This window comes from Ursus americanus, chromosome 5 (genome assembly GCF_024610735.1).
Source record: "Ursus americanus isolate L20-20 chromosome 5, mUrsAme1.1.p, whole genome shotgun sequence".
In the NCBI taxonomy this organism is placed as follows: domain Eukaryota; kingdom Metazoa; phylum Chordata; class Mammalia; order Carnivora; family Ursidae; genus Ursus; species Ursus americanus.
In genome coordinates, this window is record NC_142131.1 from 45,478,338 (window position 1) to 45,496,184 (window position 17,847).

Here is a 17,847-nt window from a genome sequence, read left to right on the forward strand (position 1 = left end):
CACATGACTTCCCCGTCTCTTTGTGTGGCTCTTCTGAGGACACTTGTCATTGGATTTATGGCCCAGTCAGATAATCTAGGATGATTTCTACTCAAAATCCTTAATTACATATGCAAAAACCCCTTTTCCAGATAAGGTCACTTTTGCAGGTTCTGAGGATTAGGATAGTCTATGCATCTTCTGGGGGACCACCATTGAGCCCACTATACACTCCCTGCGCTTCAGCCTGGAAACCGTAGGCAGTCAGCTGGGCACTCATCAGGCTCAGTTCATCTGTTTCTCTTCTTCCAGGGATCACTACCTGCTATCTGAAAACTGTTGTTTCAGATATTTTGCCCAGTTTTCTAGTTGTTTACACAGTAGGTAAATCCAGTCCCTATGACTCCACCTTGGCCAGAAGCAGAAGTTGCACCCAAGAGTGTTAAGCTCATTGAGTGTGGAGACCTTGCTCATGCCTGCATCATCAGAGCCTATAGAAATGACTGGAATGTGGTAATCCTTCTGTAGAAATTGATGGATCAATGAGCAATAGGATGAAAAGGAAATTAATCCAAATCCTTTTGCCTCAGTCATTTGGGCAAGCTTGAGCCATCTCTCCTTTGCTGAGTATGTGCTAGTATGAGTCATTTTATTTGCCAATCCACTGAGCCTTCTTGCCTTGACTTTCATGGCTAATGTGAAAAAACAGCACTGGGAAATTTAAGAGATTTACCTGTGTAGCACATGGTGCATAATGATTTAGAAGAAGTAGGTTCTGCTCATGTTTTAAATAAAAAGAACGCAGGGTATTTTGGGGGGGAGGGGCTGATGTGGGAAAGGTTGAGGCCAGATAATGTGTTTAATGGAAATAAATGATAAGGCAGTGAGAAAATATGAGAAGCAAGAGATAAGAAAGAAGGTCACCTATCAAAGAACACATGTCATAAATTATATCAGTCCATATCAAAACAAATTATGGTCATATATGAAGAAAAGTGGTTTCCACTTTCATTTCCGCATGCACACACAAAGTTAAAAAGAAAATATTACCATTTTCAACAGCATTTAGGGGAGCACCTGCTGTTTGGCTGTGTGATTTACCCAAAAATCAAATTATCTTGAGTATAAAGCTTTGTTAGTTTTTTTGAATTTATTACATCAGATTTTTAATGACAAATATAAAATAATAGACATTTGTTATAATAAGACTAAAAATACAAAGGTGGCTAGAGTTAGAAATCTACTACTTTAATTGCAATCCCCTGAGATAACCAATATTAACGTTTGGTGGGTATCTTTCTACATCTTCCTTGGTGTTCCTTAGAACATATATAAATATATTTACATATACAGTGGGTGGTTTTTGGTTTTATAAAAATGTGAACAAATGAAATATATAACTTTTTTTTTCATTTAACAATAGAGACATCCTACTAGGTGAATATAGATTTACCTCACATTTTTTAATCTAGAGTATGAATTTACTATCTTTTATTCAACTGTTGCTCAAGCGATGTACATTCTGGTATTTTCTGTTTTTTTCCACCACAGATAATACTGCACCGAACACCCTTGTGATTGCAGACTGTTTTAATTTCATTGTCATGGGTCTCTGAGCCTTGAAATCTAACCTTTCAAATGCCCCTTGCTTCCTGTCATCCTGCCTGTCATTTGGAGAATGAAGCTAGCTGAAGGGGGAGACTACAGATGAGCTAGGAAAGCCGATAATCACTCTATACAGCACATGGCCAGCAGCTTCCTGCTACACTATTTACGTCCTATTCCATTGAGATGGCACTCTCCGCTCACATGACCCAAATGCAGCTCTCACTCCACCAAGAACACAGCTGAATCCAACTGCATTGGCAGCTTTGCACATGCTCCGTCTGGCCCTGTGAATCCTCACTCACCCATTGAGATTTCTTTTGGTTTAAAGCAACATTCCAGCTGCTGAAGCTTCGCGACCTCCAGTGTTTTCCTGGCTCTGATCCAAGGCAGGTGGCCCCCTGCAAATGATGTTTTTTAGAATTTGGGCTTTTTTGTTTATTTGTTGGGGGTCGGAAGGTGTATGATAATTACCCACAAGCATAGCTGATGAATGGAGCCATATGAAGTAACTCTTTTTCTGGCAGTTATTACAGGAATTACACTTACCTATTGCCATCATTTGCCTTGACAACAACCTGCAGCTCTAATGCACATCTAATTCTCAAACAGAGGTCTTGGCGAGTGATGCTGTATCTGACTGATGTGTTGGCTGTAACATGTGAGATTGTGTTTTTTTCCTCTCCAGAAACCTGGATGCTTTTTGCCATTCTGATGGTAAATGATGAGACAGGCAACCATGGATTTCAGCACTCCATCTGTGTTTGATCAGCAAAAAGGTAAAAATGCTGCTTTAATCCATCCTTTAGTTCTTCGCATCTTTAGTTCAGTAGTTGAGATTTTGCAATTCTAAGGGGAAAGAGAGTAGTGTGTGTGTGTGTGTGTGTGTGTGTGTGTGTGTGTGTGTGTGTAATATGGAAAGAGGATTTCACATAGAAAACCTGTTCTAAATGTTCACTTCTTATTTGATAAGCATTTGGAAGGGAAAAATAAGCTTAAGGTCTGTTTGTCTTGTTAAAATATTCCAATCTACAAATTTTAAAAATTGGGTTTTGAGCACATCAGCTATTTCAGATACAATCATCTTTATTCTCATTTGATTTTTTCAAATCTTCTCAAAAAATGTTATAGTAAGTAATATAAAAAGAAATCATGTATCTCTTTTCAGTCTTTTAACGCAGTATCTCATTGCTCCAGTTTCATAAATACTTCTTGATTCCCTTTTAGGAATAGACGTTACCTAGATTTACACTGTAGTTCATACGTTATCTCATCCGGGGTTGTGTTATGACTTATCACAATGTTATTATTTGTAATGACAGGATATATCTTTCTTACTCATAATTTGCAGAGTGGAGGTCATTTTCCACATGAAAAGATTGCTGTGCAATCAACCCATCCTCATAAAAAGCATGTATTCAGCCATACAGTTTACATATATACATTTTACATATGAAGTGTTTACATATATGTATGCATAATACCTTTGTGCAATTATGCATCTTTTCTATGTATGTGCAGGAAATTTCCACTCTGTAAAAGCCATAGGTTTTGTTCTCTAGAATATTTTTTAAAATATCTGATATCTAAACCACTTTGTGTCACTTGTGAGTATTCTTCAGGATCCTAAAGTTCTTTGGTCATTTACTTGTTTGGCTACAACATGAAAATGTTGATTTGTGAAAGCTTCATTAAGAAAAGCTTCATTGCTTCTTTCTTTTTCCCTTTTCCTGCTTTAGGCCATACTGTGTTTACTATCCTTCAAGTTACATCTGGTTTCATGGGTGAATTATTTTAGCTCAGTGCTTTCTCAAATGTTAGATTTACATTTAGATCTCTGAGTAACTATGTACAGGTATATACACAAAGACACACACACACAGATTGATCTCCACTTCTTCACTCATTTTGAATTGTGTGTGTATGCACCCTCAGAATGTGCTGGTCCACACTGCACTGGATGATGAACACCATAGAGAAAGTGACTGGTATGGCTGTGCCCACCACCATCCTCTCCCTTGTGTGTGTCTTGTATTACTGAAGACAATCAGTAAAAGTGAAAATATGCCTAAATCGAAAGACGTAATACTGGCTAAAAAATGACATTGCTGAGCTGTGCAATCCAAAGAGGAGCACAGTGGGTTTATTTTGTAAGACTAATTTGAGGAAGCTGGAACTGGCTGTGAAGAACTGGCCCTTCATAATGAATTCATCTGTTCCAGGGTTGTGTCTCCTCACAGGACTGAGCCCAAAACATAGTTAACTAGTTAACATATTAACTCGTAATATTTATTTTCATATAGCACCTTTCATATGAGCAATTCACAGCATTTCTTCCACCCCAGTCCTGACTCTCCCTCATCGAAGTTAACCTTCTCCCTCAATCTTTTCTTTCTAGAGGTGTTGTGGTATGGTGGAAATAGCATAGGTTGGAATGGCAGATCGATTCTTAGCTGTGTGACCTTTGCAAGTTACCTAACCTCTCTGGGCCTTATTTTCCTCAGCAGTAAAATGTAGGATATAATGCTGGCCTAGCAAGGTTCTTGTAAGAGGATAAAATAATTTGTAAAAAGCACCAGTCACATTGCCTAATGTGCTGTAAGTACCTTAAAATTGTGGCTGCTTTTGTTATTATAGCTATTATAACTATTACTACCTTGGACTGTGAGTTCCTCAAATGTGAAAGGTTTTCACTTCTCTATCTCCAGCTTGAATTTAGCAGTCCTCAGAACAAATGAGAGTTTGGTTAATACTAGTTGACTAGAAAACTTTAATTTTTTTTTCAGAACTCCGGGGTACCATTCAGAGCAATCCCCTAGAATAATAAATTAAATGATACCGTAATAGTTCTGTTACCACATTAGCCCTTCCACCCTCTTAAAAGCATGAAGGCCCATAATGGTTTAGACCATTATATAGATTTTAAATACCAATATGGTGTTGTTGGGCAAACCATGACAAAGTGACTTTCTCTCTAAAGGTTGAATGTGGGCTTTCTTTGAGGGCTTTCCATGAATTCTGAATATTTAGAAAATCAAAATTCTAGTAGATGCAGATGTTGAGGAAAGACATGCTATCTGGAAGGATCTTAGAAGTCATATAATGCACTGGTTCTCAAACTTAGCTGCACATAAGAATCATGTGGACGGGTTTTGAAAATGCCAATGCCCTGATCTCCAGTTTAACTGGTGTGGGGTGTGGCCTACCAAAAGCTCCCCAAGAAGATCTCATGTACAACAAAATTGAGAACCAGTCATCCAACCCATCCCCCTAACATCTCCAACGGGAAGAGTGAAGCACAAATAGATTAAAAGGCGGGCCTTGTTTGTACTAAAACTGCCAGCTAATGAGTAATAGAGGGGACTGAGACCCAGGTGTTCACTATCCAGACAACAGAACAATGAGAAATTTCTTTTTATGGGTGGTCTCTGGCCCCAATAGCTACTATGGGGTGGTGGTAGGGCTCAAGCTGCTCTGGTTTATGGGTTTCCAGAGAATGGTTAGCACTGTGCACTTGAAAAATATGACACAGAATGGCCTGCAGGGCTCAAGTGATGTGGATGTGCAAAGTCTGAATCCCTCTAATGGCATTTTTCTGTATTTCTTTTTGGTAGAAGTAACGAGGCATCTTTATGCTAGGGGCGTAGGGATGGACAGCAGTTGCTCATGTTCTGTCTCAGTTTTCTTCCCACTGGCGTGCACCTGGGCAAACTGATCTCTGTGTCTGAAAAATGTGCAGGGGCAGGGCTGCTGGGAGGCTTAAAGATCCGGTTATCTGACTGGCCAAAGGGATTAGAGCTGTGTTTCTGGCTTGCTTCATGAAATTGTGACGCAGGAAGCCTGGGTCTTCAGAGCTTTCCGCTCCTGCTTTGTGCTTTTTGCTTTCACCATAGCAACATCGCTTCTGGTCCCATGTGCTCTTCCTGGCTGTCTTCCCTCTCAAAGCCCACATGCAGGGAAGGATCTGTAGTAAAATCATTTACTACAGAACACAAAGGTTCCTACTGCAGTGGAGATGTTATATAACTGAAGATATTTGCATCTTAAGCTCTGTCTCTAATTGTGGAAAGAAAAGGTTTGTGATGTCTGAAGGAGGAACATGAGGCCTCAGAGAGAGAATGGGAGCTGGACAGGTGGTCCCAAGGGTCTTGCCTACTCCCAGCCCTGCCCAGGGTCTGGGAGGTAACGTGTTTGATGAGCACCTGAGTGTGTTTGTGGGTACCTGAGGGGGCTGGGGCCCACCGCACGGCCTTTTCACTGGTAGAGGTGCTAAGACAGTAAGAGAAGGGCCAGGCCTTCCAGAGCAGATTCAATCACTGCAGTAGTGTCCTAGGGCTTCATGACAAAGTACCTTAGGTTGGGTGGCTTAAAACAACCGAAATGCATTGTCTCACAGTTCTGGAGGCCGGACGTATGAAATTGAAATGTCGGTACCTGCTCCTTCTGGACTCTCTAGGGAAGAATCCTGCCTTGCCTTTTCCAGCTTCTGACTGCTTGTGGCCTCCACTCCAGCCTGTGCCCCATCTTCATGTGGCCCTGTCCTCTGCGTGTGTCTCTCTTACCTTAGAACTCTCTCTGCCTCTCTGTCATAGTAACAGTACATGGATTACATTTAGTGCCACCCACATAATCCAGGATAAACTTCTACTCTCAACATTCTTAACTTGATCACATCTTTTGACATACGAGGTAATATCCACCTTTTTGACATATACAGTAAAGTGAACAGGTGCCGGAGATTAGGGAGGGCATGGATGTATCTTCAGGGCCACCATTCAGCCTGCTACCTGGCATGGAAAGATATCAAATTTCAAGTCCCTTGTCAGAAAATATCGTGACTGGGGTTTTGGTAAAAATCCATTCTTAATGAAACTGGAGGGCAATTTGGCATTTGGCAGAGAAGACGGAAAAGGCAGCTATTTGGTGCACACTCTACAGGTACTTTACATAGAATACATTTGATAAGAACAAATGTTAATTGAGCACTTAGCAGAGCCAGGCTCTGTGCCACATGGATGTAGACCAGCTCATTTAATCCTCGTATCTGCCCCACTATTGTTTTCCCCCCTTTTGCCAATGAGGGAATTTTAAAAGGTTATGACTGACTCAAGGTTACGACAGACAAAACGGCAACACTGAGATTCAAGCATAAATCTGCTTGACTTCAAAACCCATGTTTGATCTAGACAGTACTCTTCCTTCATCGACCGTACATTTTAATGAAGAAGTAGAGATTAATGAAAATTCAAATTAATGAAGCTGTATTTTCACAATCAAGCTGTTCTTCCATTGTGTTGTGGATTTTTAAAGCTCCCACACACAGATGTGATGGTTTTAATTCCCAACTTTTCATCCAAAATGGGAATGCTAAACAAAAAGAATTTAGAGTTCACAGATTTGCACTTTGCTGAAAAAGCAAAAGTGAAAATTCTGTGTGACGTACAGATGCCTCCAAAGGAAGAATAAGCAAATTTTCAAAGAGGTTTGGGAAGAGAGCAAAGTCAGGCAAAGAAGACAGAGAGAGAATGATCTGGGCTTACATGATGATTTTAGGTTCAAACACCTGGAATGGGTGCCTAGAATGAAACCCAGGAACACTGAGGAGAACGCTGTGATTAATTTTCAGATTGATGGTCCAGATCAAGGAAGATTAGCTGGTAAATCACCAATCCACAGGTTTAGAAGCAGAATATCTGTGGCCTTTGGAAAATGCTTTGCCTTCTCCCTCTTTTGGTGAAGGAAGAGGAGCAGAGTGAAAATGAGAGATGAGAGAATTCTTTTTCCGGTATTGTTGCCCACTTCAGACCAAGTTTAGTCAAACAAGTTTGCTGCAAGCCTGCCCCTTGCCCTTACTTGCTTCCTTGCTGTCTGTTTGGCATAGGAACATCCTTCCCATCAACCAGCTTCTGGGAGAGGTTGTGACAAACCAGTCCACTCCTGGCTCCTCTTGTCAGCCTAGTAGGAGAGAAGCCCTTGACTAATTGTATCCAAACAATTACCATCCACAGTCTTAGAGAGCCATGAAAATGCAAGTGATTCAGCAGGTTGGGGATTAGGAGAGTGGTGTCATTGTCACTATTCTCCTCCAGAGGACAGCCCTACTGTCCTAGAGAATGAGGCCTCTTGCCCTAGGATGCATCCCAAGGAGGATCCAGGAGTGGTAGCCCGAGGGAATGGAGGTACACCGGGTCCCTTAGGTCTGCATCAACCCTGATGTTATGTCCCACAACTTAGCTGGATCAACTTCAGAAGGCAAATCCTCTATTCAGCGCCTTATTCAGAAGTCAGCTAGGTGGTCACACTGAGCTTTTCCTGCCATCTCTATTCATTAACTACACATTTCTTTAACAATTATTAACTGTGTTGAGTAATTGATATTCATGTTTTTTCTCTTTGATGCAACCATTTGGATGCAAGGATATTTGATATGGAATCTGAAAGAAAAATTGCTACACATGTAGCTATTTTTATTACCAAACACTTATGAAACAAACATCTCACCTGTCTTCCTCACCCGAGACAAGGTGAGAAGGTGAGGGTCTAGAGGCATGTACATGCAAGATTGGTGTAGGTGATGTGTACAGACATACACCATCTTGCAGAAAGACCACATCCAACCAGGAGTCATGCTTAGCACTTCAATCAGGAAGGCTGTCGGTCAGTCAGTGCAGAGTGTTAGCTGATTCTGAGAAGCCACTTGTAGAAGAATGATCTCCATCTCAGCTTTTCTGATTTATCTCTTAAAATCACAGTGGTTTTACCTAACACTTATTAGCTTTCAATTAATAAATACATTTGTGTGCTTAATAAGCGCCCTTAATTTGTTTTCTCTTTATAAAACTTAAAAATGTCACTTGCTCATCGATGGTCTTGTTTTATTGGGTCTGTTAGGGAGGAGGAAAAGGGAAGACTGTCCGTTTTACACAGGAGATATTTCTATTTCTAAATGTTCCTCAGAATTTTAAAATATACATGTACAATATTTAATAGCATTCTAATCCTTTTTTAACTTTTTGTTTGAAAATAATTTCAAATTTAAGGAAATGTTGTAAAAATAATATAAAGAACACTTGTGTTTTTTATACAGATTCACCTAATGTTAACATTTTGCCCCATTTGCTTTATTGTTGGCTTTCTTTTCCGTCTGTCTCTGTCCCACATCTTCCTGTCTCTGCCTCTCTCTATGTATATATATGCATATGTGTGTGTATACTTTTATCTAATCTGTCTCCATTCCGATTTTTTCTAGTGAGCCAGTAACATCTTTCATAGTTTTTCCTCGAGTACTTTATCCAGCCTAGGATTAGCTATTACAGTTAGTTGTGTGTCCTTAGTCTCCATTTTTCTGGAACATTTCTGCACACTTGCTTTGTCTTTCATGACATTGACATTTTGAAACTACAGTCTCTCTCTCTTTTTTAATACTGAGTATTAAATACATTCCTGAGTATTAATACATTTCCTCTTTCTGGGTTTGTCTGAGACTCCCTCATGACTAGATTTAGACGATGCATTCCCAGCCAAAGTACCACGGGGAGCTGTCTCCATCTCAGGTTATCACAATATCATTTAAATCTTTTTAAATGGTAATTTGAAGTGACAGGTGTTGCACTACTACATATCAACCAGTTCTTACAATGTTTTTTTTAGTATACTAGGATTTTTTTCCTGTTGTAAAATTAATACCACCTTCTTTAAAACAGTCAAGCAATACAACAAGGATTTCAGTATTAAAAGTGTTGCATTCTAACAATAGGAGTGTTATATAGCTAGCAAATGGCTCTGTTGTTCAGTCTATGAGCCCACCCTGTCCTCCGCTTCTCAGCCACCAAGATGGACTCATAGTAACTCACCCTCCATACTGGGGCTGGGAAGTAGCTTCCAAAGGGAGGTAAAGGAGATCAGGCCAAGAATATTAACCAGCATCATTAATCAGAAGAAGAGCAATAACTGGTTTATTAAACAGCTCCCACATGCTAGGTGCTGTGCTAAACTCTTTATTCCTGCTTTGCCACTTGAACCACACAGCCTATGAGATATGTCCCATCTTTGGTTGTCTGAGGTTACACAACTTGCCCAGTGCCACAAAGGACAAGGCAAAGCTGCCATTTTAACTCCAGCTTCTGAAACCCAAGCCCTCCTCACACTCCCCTTCACCAGAAAGTTAGACTTTGTGGTTTCTGATAGCCCACCCCATCCACCACTTCATGACTCCTAGTACAAGAAGAAGAAGAAAGGTAGTGGCACCTCAAGTGGGACTGGCAGGAGCTGACAGCCCTGAAGTGTCCACCCCACACTCAATGTCCAGTTGCAACGAGCTCTGCCCAGTGGGTTCTACTCATTGTGACAGCCTGACCTCTTCCAGGGTAGCAGTGGATCCAGTCTCCATGGCAGGCTGCCTTGGGAGCAGAGAAGGGCACCAGCATCCTAGGAGATGTTGGGTACACTGGAATGTGACCTGTGGAGCTGATGTGAGAGAAGCTGGGTATTTGCAAGGTCAAGGCTTGGGTTCCATCACAGAAACTTCAGAAGCCAGGTCCTTTATCATATTCCTACTCAGCACATTTGTTCTGTGCAGCAACCTGTTCATGTTTCTCCAAAAGACATTTCAGAAAGCCCAACCCTGCAAACAAGGTCACACGTAAACTGCATTTGATAGAAAGAAAAAAAGAATTATTATACATTGATACCTGTGGTTTGATTGTGAATAACCTTGAGACCATTTCCTTGTTCTTTAACTCACCATAGTAAATCAGAACATGGTCTACTGTTTTGTTTGTTTTTTAACTTATTTTTTTTTAAAGATTTTATTTATTTAACAGAGAGAGACAGCCAGTGAAAGAGGGAACACAAGTAGGGGGAGTGGGAGAGGAAGAAGCAGGCTCCCAGCGAAGAAGCCTGATGTGGGGCTCGATCCCAGAACACCGGGATCACGCCCTGAGCCAAAGGCAGACGCTTAACGACTGTGCCACCCAGGCTCCCCTAACTTATTTTTAAGAACTGTGAGAGGGACACCTGAAATTCACCTGAATCAACACTTTTATCCTTCTGATTACTTAGTGCTATTAAAAAATGGTGTTCTAGAGTTTTGGCTGCAACTTGGCTGACTTAGCATGACCACTGAATATAGAGTGGGGTCAAATGGGCTCACAGGCATCTGGTTTCAGGTAGCCAGAGCAGAAATCAATTTCAGGATGGATTCCGGAAGTGTTTTGACTTAGAACAGTCATGTTTTGGAATTGGAAGGAACCTCAGTGTATAATCCAACTCCCTCACTTTTTATATGTGAAGACTGAAACATAGAGGTATTGATGGGGATACCGTGTAATGCTGTAATGGCCCCTGGAGCCAAACTGAACAGGTCAAGGCCAGTGCCACCACTTACTGTGTGACCCAGCTGTTTAACATATCTACAGCTCACTTTCCTACCTTGCAAACTAGGATGAAGCTACTAAAAAGGATTGCTTATCTAGATTGAATTAATGAATACATACAAAGCCCCTACAACCATGCCTGGCTCATAGTAATCATTCAGTGAGTACTAGTGGTGGTTATGGGATTGTTCTAAAGATGGTTGTAACAAGGATTGTTCTAAAGATTTAATGAATACATACAAAGCAGTTGGAACTAGGCATGGCCCAGAGTAATTACTCAGTGAGTGCCAGTGATTCTTATAATGATTCACATAAGATCACATGGACAACTGGTCTTCCCAGGTCAAGAGAACATCTTACCCTTTAAGCTGACTCCTCCTCGGTAATGAATACATGGCATAGCACCACTGTTTTTTGTGGAAATTGGAAGGGGCAGAATTTTCCTGGGCAGGAAACCCATATCAGAAGGAAATGAATTCTCCAGGAAAGCTCACACAGCTTAGGCTACTTCTAATTTGCCTGTCCTCTGTTACGGGTGTTCTGTCTCCTTCCAGATAAAACTCATCCCTTTGCTCAAAAGCGAGTCTACCTGTTAGCTTTCACTGTCCATGCTGGTGCCGGGCAGGTTTCTGGGCTCTCTACTCTCTGGTTTTGAGGCAGAATCTCATTTTTTAAAATTTAGTAGTTTTACCATGTTTTCTATTTGATAGAGGAAAACTCCCTCGGTACTCTTTTTGTTTCAGTTTTATTGTATATTCTTACTCATTTTTTGTTTCCTTTTTTTGTTTGTTTATTTTTGCTTTTGGAAGATACTACATTAATATTAAGGTATAAAACAATATCCAATGAAGAATCTCCCACCCTAGCCATCCAGTTCCCCTCCCTGGAAGCAAAACAATGTAAGCAGTTTCCAGTGTATTCTTCTAGAGAGATTCTATGTATAAATAAGCAAATAGTTAGATATATTCTTTTTTCTTCTTTAAAGCATAAAGTTATCCATTTGTTTTTACAAATTAAAAGTAGTATCAATTTCCTGAACCCGATCCCCCAGAAAACTATTGAAACTTTTATTGAAATGACATTAAACTTACAAATGAATTAAACTTACAAATGAATCTGTATAATAAATAGAATTTATTATCTTACTTAGTTTATCCTTTCTGGGAATATGGCATATATCTCCATCAATTCAACTCTTCTGTTATATCACTCAACAAAATTCTGTAGTTTTCCTCAATTAGATTTTAAATATTTTTTTTTATTTTTATTTCAATAGTATATTTCATTTTCATTTTATATTTTCATTGTAATGAGTTATTTTCTGTGTTAGGACTGGTTTTCCTGCTTATATTATTTATTACAGAGAACTATCTAGTTTTATATTTATTTTAAAATCTGCTAACTTAATCAGATCTCATCACTTCTAATAGTTTTGTCATTAATTCTCTTGTGCCATCCTTGTGCAAAAGATGAAACCAGGTGGAGTGTTCTTAAGTCCTGTTCTACCACTTAATAGCTGTACAACTATGGGGAAATAATTAAACTTCTCCATGCTTCAATATCCTCATCTATAAGCTGGGATAAAGATACTACCTACTTAATAAAATAAAATAAATAGCCTAATTCAAATGATACTGTTGGGACAGTACATGGAACAGGAGTCATCTGTAAAAGTCAGCTATTATTAAAACTATGATAATTTTCTCTCCCTTTGTGATTATTATCTCTCTTTTTTTTTTTTTGCTTCATACTTACTGCATTACATTAAGTTTGTCTTCTTTATTGTTTTATTATTAAATATATTTGGAATTGATTAGAAATAAATGCACTTAACCATACTTAGAATGTAAGCTTTTAGCTGTTAAGCATTTTTTTTAAGATTCCTTACTCACGTTATCCTGTATTTCCCCTTTTTTCTAGTGCTGTAATATATTTTATGAATAGATGTCAAGAAATCAGAATGATGTGGTTTTGGAATATAGGTGAGGTTCGGTGGGGTGAGGTCCGGAGCCCACGACCAAGAAAGAATTCCTGAGACGTCTTTGGTGCAAAATGATGGTTTTATTAAAGCACAGGGAAAGGACAGGCAGAAAAAGGGGCTGCACCAAGGTCTTGAGGAGTGGTGATTAAGTACTTAGGAGCTGGGGGAAGTAAGGAAAGGGGAGGTTTCAAAAGAACTTTCATATGCTAAAGAGGACCGACTTACAGGATACCTACAAGATACAGAAGGCCTTGCCATTGTCAAATTAAGTTGTTTTCCCCTCTAGCAAGGTATTAACATTAAGATAGTTGGGAGATCTCTGGAAGAAAGTCACACCTGTCCCACCCCAGGAAAGGTGGCAGTGGTTGTAGGGTGTCAGCTTATGCTTTGTCTTCAGCTAGCCTTCTGCTCCCTCATCAAAAACATCTTTATAAATGATAAACTGTTTGATTACGCTGTTTTATTCTTTCAATTTTCAACTGAATTTTCTCTGGTAGAATTTAATTTAAAACTTAGAATTCTGTGCTCACAAATTGAATTCTTCTGTAGGTGCCTCTGTGTGTGTGTGTGTGTGTGTGTGTGTGTGTGTGTGTGTGTGTGTGTTTTACCAGTTTTGTGGGCCTTAGAAGATGAATTCAAGGGGGTGCCTGGCTGGCTCAGTTGGTAGGGCATCCAACTCTTGGCCTTGGGGTTGTGAGTTCAAGCCCCATGTTGGGTGTAGAGATTATTTAGAAAGAAAATATTTAAAAATAAAAGAAATTAGCAAAATTTTACCTTTTTTCTGTGCTTCAGTTTGAGAATTATTTGTTCCTGGTCATTTGACATTTTAACAAATGAAAGAATTCAGTCAACCTCACTTTAGAATCTTTATGCTATTACCACTATAGTTCTCTCCCTGGTGTTCAACCAACTCTTCATAGATACGTTTCCAATTTTCAGTTAATGTGTGAATTTTCTTTTTGCTACAAATGAGTTTAAACTCCAGGACAGTGATGTCTGTCAGGCAGAATGCTGGGCCACGCAGCTTGTGCAGCAGAGTGGAGAGCCAGGCACAGGCTCTGTTAGAAAGAATGGAATGTAGAATGACCATCTAGCACTAATGGAAGGTCACAAGTTCACTGGAGTATGTGAGAGCTTTGCCTCCTGAGTGAAAAGACAGTTCTATACTATAGTGCACATGTGATGAGGTCGTAGAATATAGGTGAGGTTCAGTGGGGTGGAGTCCGGAGCCGACGACCAAGAAAGAATTCTTGAGGCGTCTTTGGTGCAAAATTGGTGGTTTACTAAAGCACGTGGACAGGACCCGTGGGGAGAAAGAACTGCTGCCCCGGGGTTGTGAGAGGTGGCTGATTATATACCATGGGGTTGGGGGAAGGTAAGGGAAAAAAAGGGAGGTTGAGAAAGTACTTTCATATGTTAAAGACTTGCAGGATATTGGAGGCCTTGCTATTGTCAAGCCAAGGCTGTCCCTCCCTCTAATGAGGCGCTAACATGAAGACAGTTGGGAGTCTCCGGGAGGAATGATCACAAGTCCTTGTCAGTGGGCTTCAGGTTTAAAAGAAATTCCATTTTATTTACATTTCCTTCTGCCTCGGCCTCCCTCAATTTTATGGAGGGGATGGTAATGTTAGGGCTTCAGGAAACTGAATTATGGGTCTCTGGAAGTTAGGCTATTGATAAGAAAGCTTCTTCCTTGTAAATCACTAGGACATGTGTAAACTGAGGGAGACTCAGGTCTTGCAGGACTGTGATCTCTGTTAGTTAACCATTAGTTTTTCCATTCCTTATCTTTAGGGCAGCCAGGAGTGCCTGAGGAATGTCACGTACATCCCATGGTGGGGGGCGGGGGTTGCAGGGTGTCAGTTTCTGCTTTATCTTCAGCTTGTCTTCTGTTCCCTCATCACATGGGTCAGAGGGTAGAATCTGAGGCCTGACAGCCTGAGGCCTTTTCTGAGTTACAGCAGTTACTACCTATGTGATTTTGAGTAAGTCACTTTCCTGCCCTGTGCCTCAGTTTCCCCATCCATAAAATGGAGATAATTTGTAGTACCTACTTCATAAGGTAAAAATTGAATGAATTGATTTACAGAAAGGGTTTAGTACAGTGCCTGGTACATAATAAGCATGATGTAACTATTGACCATCATGATGACTGTTCTTCAGACAGTGACAGAGACATGAAGGGTGCAGTAACAGTGGATACTGTCACTGCGACTGGGAGACCTTGTTATCCTGTAGAAATGACTGTATCATAGTTTTTACTAACTCTAGGGTTGTTCCAAGTGTTTTAATTCCTTCAAATACGCTACCAAAAATTATAGAATTCAAAACTCTGCTGGAAACACAAAAAAGCTCAGAACCTTGACTGTGGACTGACCACAAGACTCTATGGAATGTGCCTGAGGTGCACTTTGGCTATATCCCCAAGTTCATGTGTGCACCACTGCCAAGAGGGCAGTTCTGGGCTCCTGCTTGCCAAGCCACAGCTTCAGTGAACAGGAGGTAGGAAGAGCCTCCTGTAGGGAGTTAATAATGATTTAGTATATGATAAGGTTGCCATTACAAATTAACAAGGAAAGGGAAAATTATCCAATAATTGGCTATTTGGAAAAAAATTGCAGCATATAAAAACGTAGTTTAGAAAGTCCATATTAATTATAGTTAAATATTAACATATAAGTAATCCTAAGGTCCCACAAATTCTGACTTCTCTAATCATAAGAGCAATGCAATAAATTTTGTAAATGCAATATCCATAAATTTTGAAGATGTATTTTTCAAAAACCAACAAAACACCTGAAAACTTAAGTAGCAACGAATGAAAATAACTGCAGCATGGGTAACAGGTGAAAAACTGGTGTCCTTACTGTATATAAAGGTATTTCAAATCAATTAGGTAAAGATAAATGCCTTGAAATCATGAGATAAAAGGACATCAATAAATAATTCATAAAATGGCCATAAACAGATGGAAAAACTTTTCTCTCAGGAAGAATAAAAGAAATGGCCATTAAAAATTATATACTATTTTTCTTCTTTCACATCAACATTAATTAAAAAAATAATAATATGCAGTATCTAAGAAAGATGAAGTGTGTGCTCTCAAGCCCTGCTTGGGGAGGGTATGTTGATTTAACTTTCTGGAGGCCAATTTGACAAAAAGTCAAATGCATTGACTCCCATGTTCACTTCTAGAAATATGTCCACATGAAATAGTCAAAGATGTGGGAAAAGATGTATGTGCAAGAATATTATAGCATTATTTGGAATAGCCACAAAATTTATGATTCTTCAAAAAGAGAGAAAACATTTAAATGTCCTATAATAAGAAAGTGATCAAATCAGTTGTGTTAAGTTCAGTCAATGGGATTTTATGTCACATTTTATAAATAACATTTTAAAATCTTACCTTGTGACATGGGAAGACATTTGTGATCAAATATTAAGTGAAAAAGGGCAAAAATAAAAATTACGTGTGCAGCATGATCTTATTTTTGTGAAAAATAAACAGATATGTATAATTCTAGCACTATGCTCAGAACGGTTAGTCACTGATTGTTACAATATTAAAATATCTCTATACCCTCAGATCAATAGAGACCTCCCATCTTCCTATACCAATCATTCCCCAGGAACACATATACATTAGGCACAATTTAGCAGCTAAAAAGTTACAGATCCCATTCCAGCTATTAGGCCTGCCTCCATTCTGATGGAGGCTCTGATAAACCAGTTGTTAGATCTCTTAATATCACCCTTGACCTGCTCCTCAGGAACTTGCCTTCTCATTTATACAGCCTGTGAGTTGGGTTACCACTCATTTTCAGTCCCGTCCATTTTGAGTGCAGAACAGGGGTTATGAAACAGTTCAGATTCTGAAGGGTAAGATGGAAAGGGCAGAGGTTCACAATTGCTCATTCTGAAGCAGCCAGATCCTTCAGGCTTCCAGGCTTCAGCTTCTGCTAGCATTTCTCCATACTCCCTCACTACTTTAAATAGGCAGGTAGAGGAACAGAGTCTCCCGGAAGGAAGTAGGTGTTCAGGAAGCCCATGGTGCCACATAAGTCAAGTACATACAACACATCAACATCTTAACAGTGATTATCTTTAAGAATATGTGTTCTTTTTATCTGTATTTTTGTAATTTTTATAATCAATAAAGTATTGTAAATAAAATAACATATAAAATGACATCAAATGAATCAAAATATCTGGGGATAATATTTGGGCATCAGTTGTTTTTGGTTTGTTTTTGTTTTTTAGCTCCCAAGGTGATTCTAATGCATAGCCAGTGTTGAGATCTAGGAATATAGTCAACCCTTCATTTTACAAAATAGAGCTGAACCCAGAGTGGTTCACAATAACACACTTGGCTAATATGCTCATTGTGCAAACAGAAGATTCTTGATGAGATTCAGATTTAACTGAGAAATCAAATCTGTTAGTTACTGAGAAGTAATTTCTGTTGTCACTCTTTTAGACCCCACAATATTACATACTCAAAGTTCTGATAAATATGGTTTAAACCAGCCTTACTTTAACCATATATCCATAATATATGACAGCTAATGGAAGCCGTTCATTTACTTCAACTCTACTTAAAATCCTAGTGATATGCCTTATAAAATTGTTTAAAGGAGCAGAATACACCTTCTTCCACCACTTCTCCTAACTCTCTTACAAAAAATTATGAAAAATGAGACTTCAGTTCATATATCTACTCTCTTTAATTTGTCAATTGGAAAAGAATATGCCGATTAAGTCAATAAACATAGTTATCAAGTATCTACAATATATTCATCAGTACTCTAGCTTCTACTATCTAATGTTAGAGATTTTTTTTCCTGTAATAAAGGCAAAGCCATACTGCCAAAATTCTAGTGCAATCATATAAAGAGTGATTTATTC

At 39.3% G+C, this 17,847-nt stretch overlaps 1 protein-coding gene across 1 annotated transcript in view; it reads left to right on the plus strand.

The window, feature by feature from the left end:
* Positions 1 to 17,847, plus strand: part of ANKRD55 (ankyrin repeat domain 55) — a 277,398-nt gene that overhangs the window by 185,355 nt on the left and 74,196 nt on the right. The window contains exon 4 of the mRNA XM_045795056.2: positions 2,273 to 2,363. Within this exon, the coding sequence (XP_045651012.2) occupies positions 2,306 to 2,363 (58 nt within the window). The 5' untranslated portion in view covers positions 2,273 to 2,305. The remainder of the gene's footprint in view (positions 1 to 2,272; positions 2,364 to 17,847) is intronic.